Source organism: Felis catus, chromosome D3 (genome assembly GCF_018350175.1).
Source record: "Felis catus isolate Fca126 chromosome D3, F.catus_Fca126_mat1.0, whole genome shotgun sequence".
NCBI classification, from domain to species: domain Eukaryota; kingdom Metazoa; phylum Chordata; class Mammalia; order Carnivora; family Felidae; genus Felis; species Felis catus.
Genome location: NC_058379.1, coordinates 34,970,913 through 34,988,762, shown reverse-complemented (window position 1 = coordinate 34,988,762; position 17,850 = coordinate 34,970,913). Strand labels below are relative to the sequence as shown.

The window sequence follows — 17,850 nt, the reverse complement described above, 5'->3', positions numbered from 1 at the left end:
TTCCTTAATTTTTAAAATCTCTTTTTTGTGTGTTTTGTGTTTATACCCTCTACCATTTTTTTTTAAATTTTTAATGTTTTTTTAGATTTTATTTTGTAATATAATTTATTGTCAAATTGGCTAACATACAGTATGTAAAGTATGCATGTTTATTTTTTTTTGAGAGAGAAAATCCCAAGCAGGCTCCATGCTTTCAGTGCAGAGCCTGATGCCAAAATCAAGAGTCAGATGCTTAACCAACTGAGCCACCCAGGTGCCCCTTGTTTTTCTTTTTTTTTACTTTTTTTTTTTTTTTAATGTTTATTTTTGAAGGAGGGAGAGACAGAGTGTGAGTGGGGGCGGGGGCAGAGAGAGGGAGACACAGAATCCGAAGCAGGCTCCAGGCTTGGAGCTGTCAGCACAGAGCCCGATGTGGGGTTCAAACCCACAAACTGTGAGATCATGACCTGAGCCAAAGTCAGACACTCAACCGACTGAGCCACCCAGATGCCCCTTTTTTTCTTTTTAAAAAATTGTATAAAATATTTGCCACATGTAGTGTCAGTATTTTTTTCCACGCTTCTTCTTGAATTATTTTTTTTTTAAAGTTTAAGTTTTTTTAAAGTTCATTTATTTATTTTTGAGAGCATGCAGGCGCTCAGGGGGCAGGGGCAGAGAGAAAGGGAAAGAGGGAGAATTCCAAACAGGCTGCACACTGTCAGCGCTAAGCCTGACACGGGGCTTGAACTCAAGAACCGTGAGATCATGCCTGAGCCGAAACCAAGAGCTGGATGCTTAACTGACTGGAACACCCAGGCCCCCCTCTTCTTGGCTTTTTAAATGTGTTTACGATGTTTTTAAAATTTTTTGAGGGGTTTTCAAAGGGACAATCACAAAGAAAAGGCAGGAAAAACCTCATTTTTCAGAGTGTTAGATGGGGGAGAAATATAGTTTAGAAAATTTCAAGTTTTGTCCAGACATTTTTTTTTTTTTTTTTTTTAAAGTTAGTGAAAGCTCGAGCGCCAGCATGAGCAGGGGAGGGGCAGAGAGAGAGGGAAAGAGAAAATCCTAAGTAGGCATCGGGCCTGTACAGAGCCTAATGCAGGGCTTGATCTCAGAGGGTGAGACCATGACCTGAGCTGAAATTAAGAGTCAGACGTTTAATCGACTAAGCCACCCAGGTGCTCTGTCCAGACATCTTTATACTCTTGCTTTTTTTATAGTTAATATAGTACACAAGTACTTACAGCACAAGTAAATATTGGCTAATCTTATTACTGCTTACTGAGTGCCTACTATATATGAGGGATTCCATTCTACTTAATCTTGCCAATGCCTTGCCAGATGTCAGTATTCTTTTGTACAGATAAGGAAATTTGGTCTCTGAAAGGTGATGGTACTTAGTCAAAACCCATAGTTGTGTTCCAGACAGAGTTAAGATTCGAGCCCAGATCATCAGACTCCAGAGCCCAGTATACTTCCTATTTACCAAATTAGCTCTCTGTCGGGATATTTCCCAGTTTCCTTACAGAGGGAAGGGAGTCTGCATGAGACAAATATGACTGTGTTTTTCTCAGCCGTTAAAGATGCTGCCAAAGGAAGAACAACTTAATTTCTTGTATGTTCTTGCAGAGATATTTTATACACATACAAAGATACATGTATATCTTTAAACATGTATATCTTCCTTTCTAAACATGGAAGTGAGGGATCAATATTTGTTGAGCACTTGCTGCGTACCAGGCACTAGGCCTATTTCTTTTCTTTCTTTTTTTTTTTTAATTTGTTTAATGTTTATTCATCTTTGAGAGACAGAGAGAGAGACAGAGCATGAGTGGAGAAGGGGTAGAGAGAGGGAGACACAGAATCCGAAGCAGGCTCCAGGCTCCAACGAGCTGTTAGCACAGAGCCCGATGTGGGGCTGGAACTCACAAACCGTGAGATCATGACCCGAGCCGAAGTGGGCCGCTTAACTGACCGAGCCACCCAGGCGCCCCAACTAGGCCTATTTCTTTGAGTGAAGTCCTTAAAACTGATTGCCTTAGAAAGTTGTAGATATGAAGCTTCCGCATAAAAAATTGCTAAAAACAAAAACATTTGGAATGTGAAACATTTGGAATTGCTTTCAGAGCCACCCAGGTGCCCCCAGTTTGGATACAGAAATACTGAAGAGAAAAAAGAGAGCGAAGATGAGGAAGAAAGCTCCCCTCTCCTATACTAGAAAGAAGACTTTGTAAGGAAAATTTATAAATTGTAGCAATTTTAAGATGTTGGCAATTTTAAGTAGTTTCTTCGGAAGTTAAAATAATAAATCAAGACCTTTGACGTTCCGCTTAGGAAAATCACGGGAAACAAAAGTGTGGATGTAAAACTGGAGAAGAGGCTCGTTGAAGTCTATATTGTTAACACGCTAGTGTGGTAACACAATTGGAAAGCAGCAGATACCATCCAAGTTTTTCAACTTAAGTTTAGTGTTTTAAGAAAATGAGCATATTATGACATTAAATTTAGCTTCCTTAGGTTTTCCTTAGGTTACTTTTTCTTTTTTTAAATTCACAGACTTTTTAAAAGCAGTTTTAGGTTCACAGGAAAATTGAGCAGAAGATAGAGATTTCCCATATGCCCCCTTTCCCACATATGCATAGCCTACCCCATTATGAGCACCCCCTTCACCCCTTGCCAGAGTGGTACATTTGTTATGCTTGATGACCCTACAGTGACACTTCATAATCACCCAGAGTCCACAGTCCACATTAAAGTTCACTTTGGTGTTGTACATTCTGTGGGTTTGGACAAGTACGTGACATGTACCTACCATTGTGTTATCACACAGTGTTTTCACTGCACTAAAAATCCTTTGTGCTCTGTCTGTTCTTCCTTCCCTGCCTCCTTCCACAGCCACAGCAACCGTTGATCTTTTAGCAGTCTCCAGAGTTTTGCCTTTTCCAGAATGTCATATAATGGGAGTCACTACAGTATGTAGCCTTTAAAATTTTTTTGTTTTTATTTATTATTATGTTAAAATGTTTACATATTTATTTATTTTGAGAGAGAGAAGGAGAGAGATGGAATCCCAAGCAAGCTCTGTGCTGTGAGCACAGAGCCCATCGCAGGGCTTGAACTCTGCTTAACTGACTCAGCCACCCATGCGCCCCAGTGTGTACCTTTTTAGATTGGCTTCTTTCACTTAGTAACAGGCACTTAAAATTCTTTCTCCATTTAAGATTCCACTCATTTATTTTTATCACTGAATAATATTCTGGTGTCTGAATATATCACAGCTTATTTATCCGTTCCCTTATGAAAGGGCATCTTGGTTGCTTTTAAGTTTTGGCAATTATGAATAAATGTAATTCTCTAAGCCGCCATGAACATCTTATGTGCAGGTTTTTGTGTGTACATAAGTTCTCTCAACTCATTTGGGTAAATACCAAAACACCAAGGAGTGTGATTGCTGCATTGTATGTTGTATGAGGATGTTTAGTTTTATAAGAAACTGCTAACCTGCTTTCCAAAGTGACTTTGCCATTTTGCATTTCCACCAGCACTGAGTAATAGTTCCATATCTTCATCAGCATTTGGTTTTGTCAACATTTTGGATTTTGGCTATTCTAATAGGTATATAGTATTTTCTTGCTTTGTTTTTTTTAACTGAGGCATAACTGACATTTATTTTAGGTATACAGTGTTATGATTCCATATTTGTATGTACTGCAAAATGATCACAAGAAGTCTAGTTAACATCCTTTGCCATACGTAGTTAACAAAAACATTTTTTTTTAATGTTTTTTAATGTTTATTTTTGAGAGAGACAGAGTGTGAGTGGGGGAGGGCCAGAGAGAGAGCTCCCTCTCTCCCAGAATCTGAAGCAGGCTCCAAGCTCTGAGCTGTTAGCACAGAGCCAGATGTGGGGTTCAAACTCATGAACCGTGAAATCATGACCTGAGCCGAAGTCAGACGTTTAACTGACTGAGCCACCCAGGTGCCCCAACAATGTTAAAAATAGATATATCATTTTTTATAAATCTAGATTTTTTTTAATCAGGTTCATCATTTTAATTAGAAATGTTCCCTAATGATATGGAGCATTTTTCATATGTTTACTTGTCATTTGTATACTTTCTTTGGTGTCTGTTCTGCCCCATTTTTAAATGGATTTGTTTTCTTATTGTTAAGTTTCGACAGTTCTTAGTACATTTTGGATAACAGTCCTTTGTTACATTATAGTCTTTTATGAATATTTTCATCCAGTTTGGCTTGTCTTCTCATTCTTGGTCTTAAGTCTCTTAATTTTTATATGCTTACCCTCCCCGCTCTCTTTTTCTTACAAAATATTAACTAAAGAAACTAAATTCCATACCCTTTAGATTTTGAAGCTTAATCAGATTAAGATTTTATTTGCTTATTTTTGTAAGGCTGATGTGTGTGTCCATCAGAGAGCACATTAAGGTGTTTCTTTTTTGCGTAAGATATTAGCAGCCATTGATAATCATTACCAGTACCCGTTTTTAACTTGCTTATTAAGTGGTGATAGTCTTTCATTTCTTTGTTTATTAGGTGGAAGATTTTGATCAAAATAAATTTGCTGCATCAACACTTTGTAATGGAAGTTCAGGATAAATGCCTTTTTCCCCCTTTATTTACCAGCTATTCCAAATAATGAGATAGTTCTCTAGTATCCTGCAAAGTGACCAGTGAATTTTATTTTTGAGTATATTATGAACTCATGGATTTAAATATACTTGATACATTTTAGTTCATTGCAATTATTTTATTAATTTTTGACCAGTGGGATCATCTTCTAGTTGCCTTCTGAGTCATTTGGACTTGATTTCAAGCATCTTTTGTAACTTTATTTTTTTTTTAATGACATGATATTTCAGTCTCGTCTTGTACATATCCTGCTCTGAGATCTGGTGTCAGCCTAATGGAAATGTCTAATAGTTCCATGTTATGTTGTTATGTTCACACAACTTAATGTGTATTTATGTCATGACAATTTAGTTCATATTTGAAAAAAATACACATAATTGAAAGAGAAGATAATATTTTTATTTCACTCTTAAATAACTAAATGGTTTGCCTGTGCCTGCTGGATACTGTACATATTAATAACTTTGTAATCAGATTGGACATTACCACTGTCATTTCTTATCCCATGTTGATTTTCACATGGTACTTCAAAAAAAAATTATAGCTACTATCCCCAAAATCTCACTTCACAAAAATATGCCATTGACAGGAATGTAGCTCAACCTAATGTTGAAATTGAACTTCTTTTAGCTGGTAGTTTGTACAGTGTCTGACAGATGTTGAGCACTGCTCTTTGTCTCAAATTGAAGATGCCCCATGACTCTTTTATGACTTGGCTTATGATGCTCTGGGTGCCTCAGTGCACTGTTTGGGAACCATCGACTAGGTCTTTCTGCCCAGTTTCTGTTGCAACCAGTGGTGTGCATTTTCAGTTTGTTTGTTTGTTTGTTTGTTTGTTAGTAATCTCTACACCCAACATAGGGCTTGAACTCATAACCCCAAGATCAAGAGTGGCATGCTCTTCCTATTGAGCCAACCAGGTACCTCCTTTGGTGTGTGTCTTAAAAGTTATTGTTAAATAAAGTTTGTTTGTCCTTGTACTCTCCAGTTAAATTCTCATGTAAGATTTCCTTGAGAATAGATTATCTGATTATGAAATGTGGCAGGAAGGAGGCCTGTCTTCTCACCCCTCAAAAGGGTATACCATACCTCTAAAAATGTTCTGTTTCACTGATAAGTACCGAATGATATGTATTATGATTTTTTTTTAATAAGAAAACTTTTTTTGTCCTGTGTATAGAATGACTGCTAGTGATACCACTTTGATTTTGTTTAAAGGCAAGAGTCCACTGTGGGTTTTCCCCTGATACTTAACATACATCTCTACTTTTTGATTTGCGCAGCTGCACATAGGACTGAACTGTGTCCTTTCCAGCCTACCTTGTAGACAGAAGGTGGAATTATTTTCTGTATGTTTTGGCTGCTCATTTTCCAACACTTGACATTCGAATCCTTAGAGTCTGAACTTTCACTTTAAATAAAGGACATAAGCTGTGCTCTTTTATATTATTTTTTACCTTGAAGCATAGTTGACACACATTGTTACGTTACTTTCAGGTGTACAAGGTAATGATTCCACAAGTCTATACATTATGCATTGTTCATCACAAGCCTAGCTACCATCTGTCACTACACAACCCTATTACAATACCATTGACTATATTCCCCATGCTGTATCTTTCATCCCTGTGATTTATTCACTCCATAACTGCAAGCCTGTACCTCCCACTACCCTTTACCCATTTTGCTTAACTGCCGTCCCCTCTCCCTTCTGGCAACCATTAGTTTTGTTTTCTGTATTTATGAGTCTATTTCTTATGCTCTTCAGATTTCATTCTCATCTGGAGGTTGATTTTACAGATTGCATTATGTTAATTTCCTGAACTAACTTGTTAGTTCTTCTGTTTTCTTGTCATTAATTGTATAGTAGTTGTCAGCATTGAAAATGCATTCATTTTCATTATAATGAACTTCAGAATTTAAAATTTTTAAATTTTCTTTTACATGAATATCGGGCATATTGTTTCTTTTTTTTTTCTTTTTTTTTTTTTTTTTAGTTTATTTGAGAGAGAGAGAGAGGGACAGATAGAGAAGGGGAGAGAGATTTACAAGCAGGCTCTGAACTTTCAGCATGGAGCCCTGTGTGGGGCTCAAACTCACATGAGATCATGACCTGAGCTGAAATCAAGAGTCAGACAACACTTAACCCACTGAGCCACCCAGGCACCCGTAGGCATATTATTTTAATCAGTGACACTGGTAATGTTAGAAAGCTGAGTAGAAAACATGAAATCACTATGTCATTCAGTGAATTTCTGTGAGTGGCATGTGGGACTCTAATTAAATGTTTGTTTGGATAGACACCTGGGGGTAGGGGAGAAACTAAAGATGAAGTCTTACAATATATAAGAAGGGTATAGAAAAGAAACAATAACTTCACATAAAGAGTAAAATCTCTATTAAGGTACAGCCCTAAATAGTTGTTAGTAGATTTGAAAGGACTAATTATGTAACAAGGGCAATTGATCTGTGGGGATGTGCATGAGAAATTGTCATCAAGCTTGTAAATGTGAATACTCGTGTGCGTTTACTGGGCATAGGTCATAAACCTCAAGCATACTATCATGGGGATAATCTCACTGCTGATGTTATGAACCCCTCTAAACCCTATCTGCTTCATCTGAAGGATTATGTAGGTCCCATTTTGTTTATAAACTTAAAACATTTTTTTTTCTTGGACGGTAACGTTCATATTTTAAGAGAAATCCCTTTTTCTCTTTTATTTGGTTTTAAAATAAGATTGCCAGCATCCTTCTTTGTGTGTGTGAGACATGATTTTTTTAAGTTTTAAAATTGTATCAGAATAATTCTTAAGATAGTTTAAGGTATCCGGTAGTGTTCGTGTAGAGTTACTACAGCTGGCTGAGACTGCCATCCATCGAAAGGCCTGCCTGCAAAGTCAGTCCTGGCTGACACAGGAAAACTTGATGTTATGTTTTGCACAGTACATTCAACTTTTCCTAGATGAGAAGAGTGGCTTACTGTGTCTCAACTGTTGGTAAAAACAGTGCGGTTTCTGCTGAATAACCTGCTTTCTTTCTGGGAGTCTGGAGACCTGTACGTGCTAGGCTCCACAAAGACCTTGGGCTCAGTCTAAGGAGCTGCCTGGCAGACAGCACTTCACACGTTACTGTTGAAAGAATTCAGCCTGTCTCTGTGAGCCCACTGCAGGAGGGCTCTTGGAAGCTTGAGCCTGGTTTCCTCTGGACTTCTCTCCATGTGCCTTTTCTTTTGCTGTTTTTGCCAGCCTTTCATAGTAATAAATCTCAGCCTTGGGTATGACTATATGCGGAGTTATGTGGGTCATGGGATGATCTTGGGGACCCCTCCAACATAGTACTGAACGACTTACAATGGAAAACGCTATTCCCTGCCTCATTCTTGCACCCCCTCAGTCTTATTTCTTTTGTTATTCATTTCCTTATTTCTAAATAATATATTTACACTGCTGTTTTTTTAAGATACCAGTTGTAGGTGTTGTCAAATAACTGGGTGTTGTGGTAGATGAGGATTTAGGTCTCATACCTTTTCCAGAATTCCCTCCCTTAAGCCCTCTGATGCAATCCTGCCTGTCACAGAGCTTGATTGAGTCAGTGTTCATTGTTTTCATTATGATGACTGGACAAATGTGTAATGCTGAGCTAGGCGATAGACTACGATTTCATTTTCTCATCTGCCTTTTTCTTTTCCTTATAGTTAATGGTTGGTTACCTTCTGTTTTTGTTTTTCTATTCTGTTCTTATGACCAATTTATCCCAAAAGCCCCAGCAGCTCTTCACCAGATTTTACTGTTCTTTTCCACATGGCCAGAGGTCTGTACATCCCACTGTGCTTGGGAACTCTTCCTCCTGTGTCACTGTGGACTGCGTCAGTAGTTGGTCACAGGCCTGCTTTTCCTGGGGCTTCCTTTGCTGCTTTCCAGGGTTGCACTCAGGTCTTTGGAACTCAAGAGAAAGTGTATGGGAAGTACATTCCTTGATGCTGTGTGTCTGAAAATGTCTATGTTCTACCTGTACACTTGAATGGTTGTTGGAACTAATTTTCTTTTAGAGTTTTGAAGATATTTCTTCATTGTCTTTAAATTTCCAGTGTTCCTGTTGACATATTGGTCCTGATCTTTGTAAGTATTTTTCCTGGAGGAATCTCTTAGTAATCTCATTCTGTCCCCTTACGCTTCGTAGTGTGCTTCAGTGCAGGTCTCTTCAGTTACTATGTGGGGTGCTTAGTGGTCTCTTGTGATCTGAACTTTAATTCTGAGAAAGTTTCTTTCCACATCATTTGAAGAACAAGAATGTGTTGTGTGTCCAGATACTATTTACAAAATTTGGCATTCCCAAATAGTAGGTTAATGCTAGTTAGAGGTTCAGTAGGTAATGTATTAATGAGCCCGTATTTGGATTCTCTTGTGGAGATTTAGATTGGAGACTCTTAGTTTACAGCTTATTTTTTAAAACTATAAAAACAAGGAAGACCTGCTTCTACTGAGTTTTACCCTGGTATTTATTAATAAAGAACGTTTATAAAATGCTGAATTTGTTTGACTTATAAACTAGTTAAGCAAGTTCTTGGTTTTCTGGCATAGGTCTTTTTCTGTGTAGATATTATCAAGTATAATAAAACATTAGAGTTATTCTCAGAAGCTCATTTTGGGAGGCTTTAATTTAGTAATCTTTCTTTCTTCCCTACTTATATTACTTTGTCCTTTTGCATGGATGATTCTTATTACATGAGCTGATTAATACTGGTGCCAGAGCAGAAAAGACTGTTTTAAGAATAATGTATATCGGGGCACCTAGGTGGTTCAGTCGGTTAAGTATCTGACTTGGCTTAGGTCATGATATCATGGCTTGTGAGTTCGAGCTTCCTATCAGGCTGTATGCTGACAGCTCAGGGCCTGGAGCCAGCCTCTGGATTCTGTGTCTCCCTCTCTCTCTGCCCCTCCCCCACTCATACTCTGTCTCTCTCACCTTCAAAAATAAATGAATGTTAAAAAAAAAAGAATAATTTTATTCTCTTAGTTCTTTGGAGAAAAGGTATATGTTTTTATTTTTATTTATTATTTTTTAAATTTTGGAGAGAGCAGGGTAGAAGAATGGGGTGGGGAGAGAGAGAAAAAGAGAGAGAGAGGGAGGGAGGGAGAGAAAATCCCAGGCAGGCTCCATGCTGAGCGCAGAGCCCTATGGGGCTTGATCCCATGACCTGGGATCGTGACTTGAGCTAAAATCAAGAGTTAGACACTCAACCAACTGAGTCACCCAGGTGCCCCTTTTATTTTATTATTTCATTTTATTTTATTTTATTTTATTTTATTTTATTTTATTTTATTTTATTTTATTTTATTTTATTTTATTTTTCTATTCTATTCTACTTTATTTTATTTTATTTTTTATTTTATTTTTTAGGAAAAGTGAATGTTTTTAAACCATTGAGTCTAGTTTTATGAAACTTTTTCTTTGCTTTACCTCAGTGGTAACTGTCGTAAAAGTGCTTTATACTTTTAGTACTTTTTGTCAGATACTGCAGAGGTAACACTTTTTACCTTTAGTATAGTGCAACTCCTGGTTCTGTACTGTATTTTATATGCAACATATAATCTTTAGTATTTTAATGTTTGTGCATTAAAATTTGTTTAATGATTTTGCTGCTAAGATTTTGCCATCCCATTCCCATTTTTTCCTTTACAATTTTATCTTATTTTAAAGTTTATTTATTTGTTTTGAGAGAGAGAAAAAGCGTGAGTGGGGAAGGGGCAGAGAGAGAAGGAGATTGAGTCCCAAGCAGACTCCACAGGGTCGGTGCAGATCCCAATCAGGGGTTGAACTCGCAGACGATGAGATCATGACCTGAGAGAAAGATGCTTAACTGACTGAGCCACCCAGGCTCCCCTCCTTTACAGTTTTAATTTTTTTTAATGTTTTATTTTTATTTTTGAGAGAGAGAGAGAGAGAGAGAGAGAGAGAGTGCGACTAAGGGAGGGGCAGAGAGAGAGGGAGACACAGAATCTGAAGCAGGCTTCAGGTTTTGAGCTGTCAGCACAGACCCCAGTGTGGGGCTTGAACTCACGAACCGTGAGGTCATGACCTGAGCCGAAATCAAGAGTCGGACGCTTAACCTACTGAGCCACCCAGGCGCCCCGTGTGTAATAATTATTTTTAAAGTGGACCTTTTGTAAAAAGCATACAGTTGGATCTGCTTTTTGTGCAGTCTGATTATCTCTGTCTTTTTAAAAAATGTTTATTTATTTGAGAGAGAGGTGTGCGTGGACGGGGGAGGGGCAGAGAGAATCCCAAGCTCGATGTGGGGCTCAAACTCATGAACTGTGAGATGACCTGAGCCAAAATCAAGAGTCAAACACTTAACCTACTGAGGCACCCAGGCGCCCCATCCCTGCCTTTTTATTGGAATGCTTAGTCCATTGCATGTGATGTAATTACTGGTTTTAATTCTACGTGTTGTGATTTGCTTTCTGTACAATTAACCTTTTCTTTGGAGAATTAATTTTTTTTTCTTTTGCTTTTATTTTCCCATGTGGTCTCCATTGACACTCAGGTGGGGTGGCGTCACTACCACTGGGTGATGATGAAAAATTCTGACTCTTCACTAGGTGTCCTGTGAGACTACCCAGCAGCAGTGGAGCAGGGTGCTTAGTTACTTACAGTTTGGGGGTGTGGGGTGGAGGTCCAGATTCTTCACCTGGTCTCCGTAGACACCCCTGCAGGAGCAGAGCACTCTTAACCAGCTGGCAGGTGTGAAAGGCCCCAGCTCCCTACTTGTCCTTTTTTGACAACCCCCAGCGGGGGTGCTGGGCCACCACCTGAGGGCACAAATCTAATCTCCCTCTTACTGGTGCAGATAGGGGCAGAACTTCAGGTTTTTTGGTGTTTGCCTAGGGTAGACCATTATTATCTGGAAGTTTTCGTCTTGCAAGGCAGCCCCTTTCCTGGTCCTTTGGCTAGAGAGAGCAGGTTTTTGTTGTTTTATCTGTGCCTGTCTGGGATTCTGGGTTTCGGGCTTCTTGAGAAGCACATCTGAGATGCAGAGGCAAAAAGAAAATGCAGGGAACTCACAGCTCTGTTGTTAGAATCCTGAAGTCCCTAACTCACCAGCCTTCTTCTCTGCCTTTTGTCTTTTGTCTGTTTTTTGTTTATTTTTAACTCTATTATCCAGGATTTCTAGTTGTGCTTACCAGGAGGAATAGTGATAGGTATTCCTTCTTCAAATGTTTACAAATTTAGAATTAGGAATTTCTAATTTTTGTTTTCTTATCTTTGGCTGTTTATACTTAAACAAATTGGACCATTTGAGGCCTGTTCTGCCCTTTTATTTGGTGAAGTTTAGGCTTGCTGCGGCTCCCCAGTTCTCAAAACAGTGTGCCCTAATGGAAACACCAGTTGTTGTTGCCTTTAAATCATCCTGTTTTTTTTTTTTTTAATTTTTTTTTTTCAACGTTTATTTATTTTTGGGACAGAGAGAGACAGAGCATGAACGGGGGAGGGGCAGAGAGAGAGGGAGACACAGAATCGGAAACAGGCTCCAGGCTCTGAGCCATCAGCCCAGAGCCTGACGCGGGGCTCGAACTCACGGACCGTGAGATCGTGACCTGGCTGAAGTCGGACGCTTAACCGACTGCGCCACCCAGGCGCCCCTAAATCATCCTGTTTTCAGGCCTTCACCCCTTCATATGCTGCTACTTGCTGCCCTTCCTTTCACTCATTCCCAACTATAGGGAAGCAAGTCAACAAATATTTCTCTAAAGTAGTTTTTACAAGATAATCTATTAAGCACTTTATGGACAAACGTGTCTTCTTCATCAGTCTAGTATGGAAATGAGTAATGATAGTAAAGGAGCTGGGAGAATGTGTGTGAGTGTGCGCATAGGCGTAAGTTACAAAACGCCGCAGGAACACGGGAGAGAATGACCACATGCCTGTGTGGCATTTGATTGTGCATGTTCCTGCTCTGACTCCTTTCAGCATCAGTTTTGTCACTACTGGCTTTGGAATTGGTGATGAGTCAGCTCCCACATCAAGGCTGAAGTTCTCAGCTTGGCATTCGGTTGGTTTTCAGTTCAGAGTCCACCTTGTCCTTCCGAGCCTTCCCTAGCCTCCTTCCCAGGAACTGCTCCCGTCAGACCAGGCTTGCAGCCATCCTGCAAATAAGCGCCGTGTTTTCTGCTTGTGCCTTTAACTGTGCTGTTCTGGCATGAATGTCCTCTCTTCTGGGTGTTACATGCAAAGGGCAGCGTAGTGGAAAGAAGATCCCAGTTTTATTTCTTCCTTGCTGTGTGACTAATGTAAGTTACTGCGGCCCTCTGAGCCTTGGTTCCCTTGTTTGTGAACATAAAAAAGTACTTCTTTTCTAACACTATGTACTAAGGTTAGTTAATGTATATGAACATGGCTGAAACCACAGGAGCTCAAATAAAATTCAGGCTCCATTGCTTTGTTTCCTTAACTAAAATGTACAGCTAAAGGTCAGGTTCATTCCTTCTAGTCTTCGTCTCATCAGCAGACACAATATGTTGAGAACATGGAAAAAACTAAGTAGTTCATTAAGTAAATGCTTGAGGTACTTCCCATAATGCTCTGTGTTGTGTTAAATGCTGGAGCTCACACATTTGCTGGACAGGATGAGTGGGTGTGCAGGCAGTGAAAACACAGCATGGTGCATGCAGTGCTGGAGGTGTTGGAGGTGTGTTCCAGAGATTTGGGGGGCACAGAAAAGGAGTGATGAGGGAGGATTCCTGGAGAAAGAGTTGCTGGTAATTGACCTTTTTTTTTTTTTTTTTTAAACAGCTTTATTTAGGTGTGATTTACATACACATCAGATCCATCTACTCTAAGTGTATAATTCAGTGATTTTTTAGCAAATTAACCAGTGTGTGTAACCATCACCACAATCCAAATCTAGGCTGTTTCTGTCACTTCAGAAAGATTCCTCATTCCCATTTTCAGGCGCCATGTCGAAGGAGGGGTAGCAGTTGATCATGCAAAAGTGCTGGAAGGAGGGCTGGACTCCCGGGAGTGAAGACAGCCTTGGCAAAGCCAGGGGAGCACGAGACCAAGTGGTGGAGTGTGGGTGGGATGGATGCCTGTAAGGGGTTTTATTTCTGTGCTGTACGGCTGTGTTCTCGGGGGCTGTCTTCTGGCTCCTCCGTCTTCGGAGCTCAGTTTGCTCGCCTGTAATGTGTAACTGTTATGCTGTTGGGCCCCAGCTCCACCTAAATCCTGTGAGTGTCAAAACTTACGATGCCTTCGATTGAAGAGAGAATAGAATGTACTTTTAAAAAACAATAGCCAAACAGAAAAACAGAAGAATTAGAGTGATGCTTACAGATCCTCTAATGGAACTCTCTCCTCTTTTTATGCAATAATGCATAGTGGGTACAAAATTTATGAAATGTAGAAGGGTAGGAAGAAAACTTACGTCACTTATGATCTTTCAATTCAGAGAAAATTGTTCACATTCTCGTTCTTATGATTTGTTTTGCATAAATGTTTATGTACTTAAATATTGATATTGTGCTGTAAATAAAGTTGTTTTTCCCCACATTATTAAATAGTACTAAAAGCTTGATTTTAAATGCTGCATGAGTTTTATGAAATTAAAAACATGCTCTGTTCATTTTTTTCAATTTTTTACAATAATAGTAATAAAAGCACATGGTAAGTTTCAAACTACATAGAAGGAATAAAAATCTTTCTCCCATTTTACCACTTCCAAGTGTTAATAATTGTTAACTTTTTCTTTTCTTAATGTTTATTTATTTTGAGAGAGAGAGACAGAGTGTGAGCAGGGGAGGGACAGAGAGAGACAGAGACACAGAATCTGAAGCCGACTCCAGGCTCTGAGCTGTCAGCACAGAGCCCGACACGGGGCTCAAACCCCCGAACCGTGAGATGACCTGAACCAAAGTTGGATGCTTAACCGACTGAGCCACCCAGGCGCCCCAATAGTTAACTATTTCTTACATGCTTTCAGAAATTGTGTGTTAATTTATATTCCATTATGTGGATAAATCATAATTGAATTGATCTATTGATAGCCACGTAGATGATCATGTTTTTGCTTTTACAGTGCTAAAATGAATATTTTCATGTGCACATCTTTGGTTTCTTACAAAAATGTATGTGAAAGATAAATTCCTGAAAGAGGAATGCCTGGATCAGAGAGCACATTTTATATTTTGATATTGCCAAATTGCTTTTCAAAAAAGATTGTGCTAATTTATACTTCTGTTATTAGTAGAGAGTCTTATGAGTCCTTTGCTTATATCTTTACCAACATTGGGTATTATACACTTTTTTGTTCTTTGCCAGTCTGATATTAGACTGATATTACTGTTTTAGTTTATACTTTAAAAATTAAAACTGTACCTGAACATTATTTTTGCATGGATATTAGTCATTTTTCTGTGAATTATATCATGTCCTTTGTGTAGGTGTCTTGATTTGTTCATATTTTTACTGATTTGTAAGAGCTCTTAGCTCTTTAAAGAACTTAGCTATTGCACATTTTTTTTTTTTTTTTACAGTTTATTTATTTTGAGAGAGAGCTTGCAGGGGAGGGACAGAAAAAGAGGGAGAGAGAGAATCACACGCCGTCAGCACAGAGCCCAATGAAGGCCTTGAACCCACAAACCGTGCGATCATGACCTGAACTGAAACCAAGAGTCGGATGCTTAACCAACTGAGTCACCCAGGCGCTCTGCAGAATTTTTTTTTTTTTTTTACATTTTCTTTTGAGTGTGTTCATGGTCAGATTTATTAGCCTTGTCATTTAGGGCTCTTGGATTTATTAAATTGCAAAATAACCTTAAAAGTGAATGCAAAGAGAAACAAGTGATTCTAATAGTTTTCCAAATGAGTATCATAAAGATATTAAAGTGGAATAAGAACTAATAATCCAACTAACTTTTGAATAATGTACATAGACTGTGTTACCTCTGTCTAAAGAGGAAGAAAAAGTGACCAAACCTTGAACTCTTATTGCATTTGTCCTGTATAGTGTCCATTCTAGTGAATCTGTTTAGTGTGTCTTTCGGATTGAACAAATAAGGGTTCCCTTGTTTCTTTTAACATAACTGCAATACAAAATAAGTTACTATCAACACATGAACTACCTAATATCATGCACTGTAGAACTATAATGAATGATCTATAATTGTGTGAATCATCAAATACATCGCTATAAATATTGTAAATTTTAATTCTCATCCTGAACTATTCATGTGTAGTTGTATTAAGCTGTCTGTGTAATTTATTATTCATGGTTGTTTTTTCATGACTTAAAGAAAAATAGATTGCATGTTGGATAGAACAGTCAAAATGAAACCCCTTCTTTTTAAGAGGAACTCTGTATTCGACTTTGAGAACTCTCATTTTCATTTAGTTCATTTTTCTAATACTTAAAGGTGCCAGTGCTTTCTGCCTCTTTGAGAACTGAAATGTGTGATGAATGGAATGTAACTTGAGATGTTAAAATGAATGAGTATTTTCAAAAGGGTTGTAAAGAAAAATATTTTTGATTTGTAAATGCAAGGTTAATCGCCGTGTTTTGTGCGGTGCTTTTGTGTTCTGGTTGGTGTTGATGATCTTTTCTCCCTCTGTGCAGGTGTAATGGATAGGTAACAGAGAAACCCTCCTCACTGTCTCGTCAGGGAGGCAGAATGACTGAGTGCTTCCTGCCCCCCACCAGCAGCCCTAGTGAGCACCGCAGGGTGGAGCATGGCAGTGGTCTTACCCGAACCCCCAGCTCTGAGGAGATCAGCCCTACCAAGTTTCCCGGCTTGTACCGCACTGGCGAGCCCTCGCCTCCCCATGACAGCCTTCATGAGCCTCCTGACATAGTGTCTGATGATGAGAAAGACCATGGGAAGAAAAAAGGAAAATTTAAGAAAAAAGAAAAAAGGAGTAAGTGCCATTTTTCTCTACGCTTTTGGTATATTTTGGGTAAACTTTTACTCTAATCACTGTGCCTGCTGTCTGCAAAGATTCTTGTTTGGCATTTTCTGTTCTTTACTTTTCTGGGTCTCAATTTTTGTATACTAGAGTTGTATCTTAGGGTCTTACTCTTGTGAACAAAATTACTGAATTTCCAGAAGTGGTAAAGGTTTTTGTTAGAAGTTTCGTAAATGGGTCATTTTAAATAATGTATAAAAAGTAGATATTGAAATTTTACCCTTACAGAATATTACTTTCTTGGCTGGGTTGTGTAGGCCAGTGGGGGTACACTTTATTGGAACTGTGAAAAAGGTAGTTATTTGTTTGTCTTAAGCAGATGCCACGATGCATTCTCTGTATATAGGTCCTATTCTGTAGGAAAGCCAAATTGTTTAAGCATAGCTCTTTAGTATGTTAAAAGCAAATGAGGTGCTCTGTTTTGAGTTTCATGTTATACTTAAGTCAATTTGTTTTTGAAGCATAGCATTGAGATAGAATGCACAAATTGTGTGCCACTTGAATGAGCTGTCACAAAATGGACATGCGTCCTTGTAATTACAAGCATCTGGAAATAGAGCATTATCAGCACGCTTAGAAATTCCCTCCCATTATCCCTGCAGAGGGAATCCCCCACACTTCCCAAAGGTAAGTTTCTTTCAGTATAGCTTGAAACTGCCTGATTTTGAATTTATGTAAATGAAAGCATATTTCCTTTTGTGTCTAGTTTCTTTTGCCCAAAGTTGTATTTGTTAGATTCATCCGTGTATTCCACGTGGCAGTAATTTGTCGTTTTTATTACTGGATTTTGTTCCGTTGCATTAATATGCTAGAATGTATCTCTTCTGTTATTGGTCATTTGGGTTGTTTTCAGTTTTTGACTTGTGAATAGTGCTTCTGTGAATGTCGTTGTACGTGGTTATACGTTTCTGTTGTGGGATTGCTCTCTTAAAAGGCCATGCTTGTTTTAGCATTAGTAGATCCTGCAAAACGATTTTTCAGAGTGGTCGTACCAGATTGCACTCACACCAGCAGTGTCTGAGAACTGCAGCTGCTCTGTGTCGTGCTGTTCTCGCCCTTAAGATTTCTGCTCTTCTGGTTGCTGTGGCGTTTGTGGTATTTTAAGTAGAGGGTAATTTGTGAAATTTTTAAATTTAATGTTCGTTATGAAATGGCTTATTAAGGTAGCTGGCTAAAGAAAAGAACAGGAAAATCATATTTTAAAATAACAACCAAACCAAAGTAGGATAACTGATAGGATATAAAACAAGTGTCAGCG

The 17,850-nt window shown here is 38.6% G+C and overlaps 1 protein-coding gene across 1 annotated transcript in view; it reads left to right on the top strand.

Annotated features, from left to right (window-relative positions):
- Positions 1-17,850, top strand: part of RALBP1 (ralA binding protein 1) — a 49,116-nt gene that overhangs the window by 10,696 nt on the left and 20,570 nt on the right. Inside the window, exon 2 of the mRNA XM_019814990.2 lies at positions 16,246-16,544. Coding sequence (XP_019670549.2) covers positions 16,301-16,544 — 244 coding nt within the window. The 5' untranslated portion in view covers positions 16,246-16,300. The remainder of the gene's footprint in view (positions 1-16,245; positions 16,545-17,850) is intronic.